The sequence below is a fragment of the Gadus macrocephalus genome, chromosome 18, assembly GCF_031168955.1.
Source record: "Gadus macrocephalus chromosome 18, ASM3116895v1".
Classification (NCBI taxonomy): domain Eukaryota; kingdom Metazoa; phylum Chordata; class Actinopteri; order Gadiformes; family Gadidae; genus Gadus; species Gadus macrocephalus.
The window spans coordinates 8,932,749-8,940,773 of NC_082399.1; the positions used below are offsets into that span (position 1 = coordinate 8,932,749).

Genomic DNA, 8,025 nt, shown 5'->3' on the forward strand with positions numbered 1-8,025 from the left:
TTTCGTGCCCTTCACACTTCGTTAGTCATATTGAATCAAACATGCAGTTTTTGTTCCTTGAAAGCCAGTATCAGGCATATTTGAGCTGGCTGAGACCACAGCGGCCAGGCGCAGAACGCACCAGAGAGCCTGTTCCTGAGAGCTTGGTGGGTGGGGTAAGGGGAAAGAAAGAACTATGAATTATTTAAACATCGTTCTTCCTTATTTTAGGTTCCACACTCAGCACCAACCCTCTCTGAGCCGATTAAACTCTGCCGCAACAAAATGTCAACCGTCAGTTCAATAAGTGCACGGGCGTTGAGGACAGGATGTGTTTACGTGTGTTTGAGTGTGTGTTTTGCTTTTTACGAGGTAATTTGGAAAAAGCACAACCCAGCAGCGGTGGTGAGTGCCAATCTGCTATGCGAGGACAACAATGGCAAGGGAGTGATCTAAATCACTGCAACGGTACAGGGACTGCAGGGATAAAATGTTCCTGTTCGAAGGACCCTCTCCGTAAGCGTGCGGCAGGCAGGAAGGCAGGCGCGTGGGCGTACAGCAGCGATGTGTGTGCATGCAGATGTGTAGACTCGCTGTTGCGCGATGTGTTTCACTCATGTAGAAGACTGAGCATCTTGAGCATTAAACATTTTGTGTGTGATGCTGTGTGTGTGTGTGTCTGTGTATGGGTGTGTGATGCTGTGTGTGTGTGTGTGTGTGTGTGTGTGTGTGTGTGTGTGTGTGTGTGTGTGTGTGTGTGTGTGTGTGTGTGTGTGTGTGTGTGTGTGTGTGTGTGTGTGTGTGTGTGTGTGTGCATTCATTTGCAAGAGCGAAAAAAAGAGAGAGTGTAAGAGAGGGAGGGGGTGAGAGTGAGGAGTGGGGGAGGGTGAGGAGTGGGGGAGGGTGAGAGAGATAATGTTGGGGGAGAGAGAGATGGAGAGAGGGAGCGAGAGGAGTAGAGAGTGAGATATAGAGTGAGAGAGAAAGACAGAGAGAGAGAGTTTAGCGAGAGAGAGAGAGAGAGAGTTTAGCGGGAGAGAGAGAGAGAGAGAGAGAGAGTTTAGCGGGAGAGAGAGAGCGAGAGCGAGAGCGAGAGCGAGAGCGAGAGAGAGAGTGAGAAAGCTGGTGGGGGGGTGGCGGAGAGATAGAGGGGTTAGTGAGCAAGAGAGAAAGACTGTCATTTGGACAGCAAGTACCTTCTGACAAAGCAGACTGAATCCTTGATGTTCTTGTAGAGAGGAGATAAAAGGGCATACCATTATATTGTAGCTGAATGCAACCACTTTCGCCTCAGCCCCAGCTAGAGTGTTGGACCCAATGACAATAGAAGCAGTACAAGTAGAAGCATTAGGGTGGGGAAACACCCGTTGCACTAGGTACAATCTATTAATGTCTATCTTCCGAGGCAAAGACTGCTATTCCTGATCTGTAAACGTCTATCTTCCAAGGCAAAGACTGCTATTCCTGCTGGGTCAATATGTTTTTTCAAGACCATAGTTGAGCGAGGATTAAAAAAAAAAAAAACTCAACTAACACTAAAGAGCCCCCAAAACAGTTTAGCTAATATATGCCCCAATCCACAGTATTAATCATAAAAAGCAAATGATATCTTTAACACTAATTAATTAATTGCACCAGCTAGCTGCAGCAGTAGCCACAATAGTCGTGGCAGTGGCACAAATCCGAATCTGCATCAATAATTAGGCTGTGACCATACAGTAAACAACAGCAGAATCGCCCATCCTCAACAACTGCCAGACAAATCACAAAGGTTGCGATGAAAAAATTAGCGCCAGCTCTATCATAGTCATTGCTAGAGCAATAGTAGTAGATGTTGTGGTAGGAGTGGTGGAATCAGTACCCAATATCAATGCTAACAGGAGCTCCATCGCTAGCGAACAGTTAGCACAGGAGTAATAGCTGGCGCGAGACGAGATAACACCACCTGCTGTTTATCTACGTACTCCCACCTAGTTCAACAGTTCAATCAATCAATTAGCCCGCCTGCTTGGCTGCCACAACACCCCGCTCACTCTGTCTGACACACTCTAATCAGCAGGTAAACACACACACAGACACCCACACACACACATTTGTGCACATACACACATGCTAACACACAGAAATACAAACACAAACACGGATAATGTAATTAGAGTAAACAAGTTATTTCAGCGGTGGCACCCATTACATAAAGGCATGCCATGTGTGTGCCTGTGTGTGTGCGTGCGTGTGCGTGTGCGTGTGTGTGTGTGTGTGTGTGCGAGTGTGTGTCAGCCCTTACCTGTCCAGGCTAAGAGAGGTTCCACAGGCTCCCGTGTAGAACAGGGGTCTCAGGTCTTTGATCAGAGCATCCCCCTCAGACCGCCGGTTCCACTTCTGGGCCAGGCGTGAGATCTTACTCTCCGATCTGACACACACACAAACACACACAATCAATCGGGAGCAGGACAACAGGGAGAAAACCGCTAGAAAGCGAAGGCGGTGAGGAAAAATCTATAGTAGCGCCGCATTGAGGGGAGAGTATCCCCATCACTTGTTGATGTGGGGGGAAAGTCACCCAAGTCCATGATCAGACCAAGACGCTCACACATACTGTACACACATTCACATACATTAGTGACAGGAGCCACAGAGTAGGAACAGCACCTCCAGCCGTGTATCAGAATCCCCACACAGAGCCAGATGTACCCCGATATGAAGAGACAAAAGCACAACAAAGTGATATTCAAATCTCTGAAAAATGTCCAAACCATTCCAAAACGGAAAAAAATGAAATCCTTTAGACGGTGAAACGCTAGCCAGTCTCCATTCCCATGGCTCGGCTATTCACTGCTTAAGTGCCGAAAACAACAATTCAACAAATGTAAATAAATGATTTTGCACAACCGCAGCTCAAATTCCACGTCCTAGCCCTTAAGGAGCTCTCCATCCTGCTCCTCCATCCTAAACGCGGCACATACTCACAACAAAAGCCGGAGTGAATGCCAGCTGTGAGTCCTCCAGAGCAGGGGCTGATCAGCAGCAGATCATCCCAGTGGAGAGGCTCCACTCCTGGGGTGAATCTCTCTAACTGACACTGCCTGTCCCTGGCTCCTCCTCCTCCTCGGTGCTGGAGATGCTTATCTCCAACCTTCCTAATCCGACTGTAGCCGCGACGCTCTGAGCGCTCATGTGGATCTGAGTGTGTGTGTGTGTGAGTGTGTGTGTATGTGTGTGTGTGTGTCGCACTGTTCCCTTACGCTGGAGCTCGCAATAGTCTCTGAGAACACCTGTTCACCGGCACGCTGACCGAGCGCATCACACACACACACACTCACACTCACACACACACACACTCACACTCACACACAGACCAAAACGGCAGTGTGTGCAAACATTAGGCAAGAAGAAAAGCGCGCGACCAACTGAACAATTGAGAGAGGTATAAAGGAAGGGGAGTATGTGTGTGTGTGTGTGTGTGTGTGTGTGTGTGTGTGTGTGTGTGTGTGTGTGTGTGTGTGTGTGTGTGTGTGTGTGTGTGTGTGTGTGTGTGTGTGTGAGCAAGGGCGAGAAAGGTTTGATAGAGTGAGATAAATGCTTAAGAGGCGAGAGGAAGAAAGAAAGAGCATTAATAAAGTGAGATAGATGCTTAAGGGGCAAGAGAGAGACAGAAAGAAAGAAAGAAAGAAAGAAAGAAAGAAAGAAAGAAAGAAAGAAAGAAAGAAAGAAAGAAAGAAAGAAAGAAAGAAAGAAAGAAAGAAAGCATTGATGAGGTGAGATACAGATGCTTAAGGGCGAGAAAAAAAGAGAGACAACAACCGAGAATAAGCAAGAAAGAGTAAATGAGAGGGAGCGCGAGAAAGAGACCCAAGGATATAACAGAGGCATATGAGAGAGAGAGAGAGAGAGAGAGAGAGAGAGAGAGAGAGAGACAGAGACAGAGACAGAGACAGAGACACAGAGAGAGAGAGAGAGACAGAGACAGAGACACAGAGAGAGAGAGAGAGAGACAGAGACACAGAGACACAGAGAGAGAGAGAGAGAGAGAGAGAGAGAGAGAGAGAGAGAGAGAGAGAATCACTAATGGGAACCAAGGGACACAAGAGGCAGTTGCACACATCATATAAAGACAATGGAGAGAGGGAGTGAGAGGGGAAGGGAGAAAGCAAGAGAGAGGGAGGGACGGGTGGAGGGAGGGGGTTTGCGATGATTTGTAAAAGGTTGAGACAATCCAGGATTGGTGGGGGTGAGAGGACAGAAAGGGTGAGGAGAGAGGGGGGAAGGGAGAAGATACCACACACACACATTCACCCGCACACCTCCCCCTACCCCGCCACAATGGGGATTTGAGGAAAATGAACATGTCCTGCCAATAAACGATCGGCAGGAAATACAAATAAAATAAAGTAAAATCAAGGAGCGACAGGTGGGGGCGTACACAAGAGGAGGGATGAGTGGCAAACTGAAAAGGAGGGTGCATGAGGAGGCTGAAAGAGAGGGGGCGTTCAGAGAGAGAGAGAGAGAGAGAGAGAGAGAGAGAGAGAGAGAGAGAGAGAGAGAGAGAGAGAGAGAAGCTGTGGCCAGAGAGAAAAGAGGGGGGAGAGGAGAGGAGAGGAGGAGTGAAGTACGACACATGAGAAGAGGAGGAGCAGACGAGGTGGAGGGAGGAGGAAGATGAGAGGAGTTGAGGAGAAGAGGAGGTGAAGGGGGAGGTGATGAGAGCGGGGGAGGAGGTGAGCAAGGGGATATCAGACCAGGGGAGGGGAGGGGAGCGGGGATGAAGAGGAGGAGGACCTGTTGTTCTTTCCCCCTTTTGCCATCTTATCTGGCAGAACAGCTGCCCTCATCCTTGGCAGAAAGTGCACGTGTGTGTGTGTGTGTGTGTGTGTGTGTGTGTGTGTGTGTGTGTGTGTGTGTGTGTGTGTGTGTGTGTGTGTGTGTGTGTGTGTGTGTGTGTTGACCAATTTAAACAATTGCCAGCTCTGCACTCCGTATCAGTAGTGTAATGGCTATGTACATAGCAATGTATCACACACATTCTATTGAGAGAGCACTTTTGCTCTCACACTCACACACACACACAAACACACGCAAAGAAACAAACACACATACCCACAATCAAACACACACACACACACACACACACAAACCGACACTTACAGAAGCGGATATATAAAAATAACCCACAGTAGGTATGTTGACGAACACTCTGCGCGGACACGACCCCGCATCCTATTAGACTGCTGCACCGGTGTGCCCTAAATTATCCAGCGCTCCCTAACAGGCCAACAGTCAGGGAGCCCATTATCAAAGATCCGTCTCCTAATTGGAAGGTTGTAGCTCCAATGGTTTGAACAATCAAATAAAGGCATTTAAGAGTTCAAAGTAGTTCGAACCACAATAAACTAAAATGAATGCCGCCCAACACACAAGCAGGCCATCCCCCCTTGGATTAAGGTTCTTATAGGGAGCTCTCGGTGTGCAAACAGATGAACATGAACATGAACACATGAAAAGAGCAGGAAGTACCATGGAAGAACTATATACTAAAGCGGGAAAAAAAAACACTGTTTACGCAAAACATACATTCGTCAAAAGAATCAAGCACGTTTTCAAAATGTCGGCCTGAGGAAACAGGTGTACGAGCGCTGGTATCTGAGCTTGTGAGCAGAGTACAATACAACTCAGGGCTGTACAGAGACCAGTAATTACCAGCAATTAGGAGTGCGGTAAAACAACAGGAGGTCTTAGAGGCGGAGGAGCCACAGAGTGTGTGCAGCCGGTACCACAGAACCGCTATGACGGCACTGCTCCAGAGACCTTGAGAGATACGACAAAGAGAGAGAGAGAGAGAGAGAGAGAGAGAGAGAGAGAGAGAGAGAGAGAGAGAGAGAGAGAGAGGAAGAGTGAGAAGACGTAAGGTAGAGAGAGAGAGAGAAGACGTAAGGTAGAGAGAGAGAGAGAGAGAGAGAGAGAAGACGTAAGGTAGAGAGAGAGAGAGAGAGAGAGAGAGAGAGAGAGAGAGAGAGAGAGAGAGAGAGAGAGAGAGAGAGGAGAAGACGTAAGCTAGGTAGAGCGAGAGACAGAGAAGATGAGGGAAAGAGAAGACGAGATAGAGTGAGACAGAGAGAGAAGATGTAAGGTTAAGCCAGAGGGAGAGAGAAGACGGGGGAGAGACAGAGAGATAGACGAGAGAAACAGAGAGACAGAGAGAGGGAGGGAGAGAGAAAGAAGACGTTCCCTTCATATTAACCATGTTAATGTAGGAGGGGATCTGTAGGCTAGAGCTGTGAGCATATCACTGACCATCCCAAACACGGCCAGCAGCAATAAAATGAAAGTGTCTGTCAAGGTTTCAAATCTACACCATAGTTTATCGGTATATTTCTGTAGTGGTCTTCGCTGCACTAATTAAAAATCACTTCTGAAAGCTATGCAAGAAATTTGCTCCAATTTCTATCCTTTGGGGAGAAGGAAAAAGGGAACAGGGGGTGAACCCATCCCTTGCAGCTATTGGTTTCCAATCCAGTCTCTGTGCTGACTCCCTTCAGTAGATTTTCTTTAGCATAGTGGGACTGCTGGAGACGAGATTATATTCATTGGGACTTATGTAATGCACTGATTTATGCTCAAATCAAGTGTAAGAGGGTAAAATCTGTATTTGGATGAAAAGAATCTCAATGTCTCGGGTCAGATGTCTACGGGTAAAAGTTATTTTACTGCGTGATTCATATTTCTCATCATCTTAAATATTTTTTTGCGTTTTTGGCTGAGAGTTCTTGGAAGGGGGGGGATAATATTCCAATGGTTACGACGCACTTTAACTTACTGATGAAGGCGAGCACTATGGTGCAGGGTAAGGGTCAACATTAAGACTGCTGAGAAGCCGGCACAGGCTTTATACTTTCCAACGGCAGCTACTAATCCGGCAAATGAGGCTTGTGACGGTGAGGCCGGTAGTGTGAAACGAGAAGTCGGCTATTCATTCACCAACCAAGCTAGGAACCCATCCGTCTGAACTAGCCACCCGCTGGATCAGCTACTGGCTTGGCTGGTCATTAGCCTCCGAGCTTAGCAGCCTGCTGGATTTTGCGTTCACTGCCCCTATAAGAAAGACATGAATGTTGGAGAACGAAGACTAAACGATGGGTCACTCAGCTGAAGACTTAAGAGGCAATTTAAACGCCAATTACTGTATTCCTTGACGTGTACCTTGACCAATTTCCCCAATCCAAGCCCTAATCATTACAAACAAGCACGGGGGGGGTGTCGGTGCTGCACCGACACTTGTTTCCATAGCCTCCAACAAGGGTGCAGAGAGGCAAAGAATCAATTAATAAAAATATATATTTAAGGATTTTTCCTGGACATAAAGAGCTAATATGGCCAGTTCCTGAGTAAGTAGGTAAGCCAGGGTAGAGGAAACTGTGGCGTGGAACGTAATGAAGGTGAATGGAAATGGCAGGCCGCCAATATGGTTTGATCACCACGAACAGAATGATGAAGATTCAATCAGTCTGCGTCTTTGAGGCTCACCACGAAAATACAGAGCTTTGCAGTCAGTGACAGCCGACCGCTGAATGCATGCTTCCGTTACCATAGTTCCCATGCAGACACATCAGGTGAACTGTTGGATTTTAACAAGAAAGAGAGAAAGGAAAGAGAGAAAGATTTAGCAAGAGCGAGAGAGAGAAAGAAAGAGGGGCAGGGGGGGAGGGGGGTGGCAATTGCGAGAGAGGGTGAAAGAATGAGAAAGAGAGGTAAAGAGGGAGAGAGAGTCAAAGAGTGAGAGAAAATCTGCACAGCCACAGAGAAGAGCCATGGATTAAATAGCCTGGAACGGGGATACGAGGAAACAGAATAATTCATAAGACATATCCACTACACGTGTTAGACATACAGACGCTAAATGGAACGGAACAAGCTTATAACTCTCAAGATCTTGTGTCCTGATCATGGCTCCTTTTAGTTGGCACTGTTTTAATGTATAGCTCAATGTGCTATACACATTTCATTTGATGATTTGATTTGAAAGAACTAGAAGACAATATGTGTTCCCACATG

The 8,025-nt window shown here is 47.1% G+C and overlaps 1 protein-coding gene across 1 annotated transcript in view; it reads right to left on the reverse strand.

The window, feature by feature from the left end:
* Positions 1–8,025, reverse strand: part of ankfn1 (ankyrin repeat and fibronectin type III domain containing 1) — a 78,044-nt gene that overhangs the window by 39,812 nt on the left and 30,207 nt on the right. Inside the window, exon 7 of the mRNA XM_060037253.1 lies at positions 2,264–2,389. Coding sequence (XP_059893236.1) covers positions 2,264–2,389 — 126 coding nt within the window. The remainder of the gene's footprint in view (positions 1–2,263; positions 2,390–8,025) is intronic.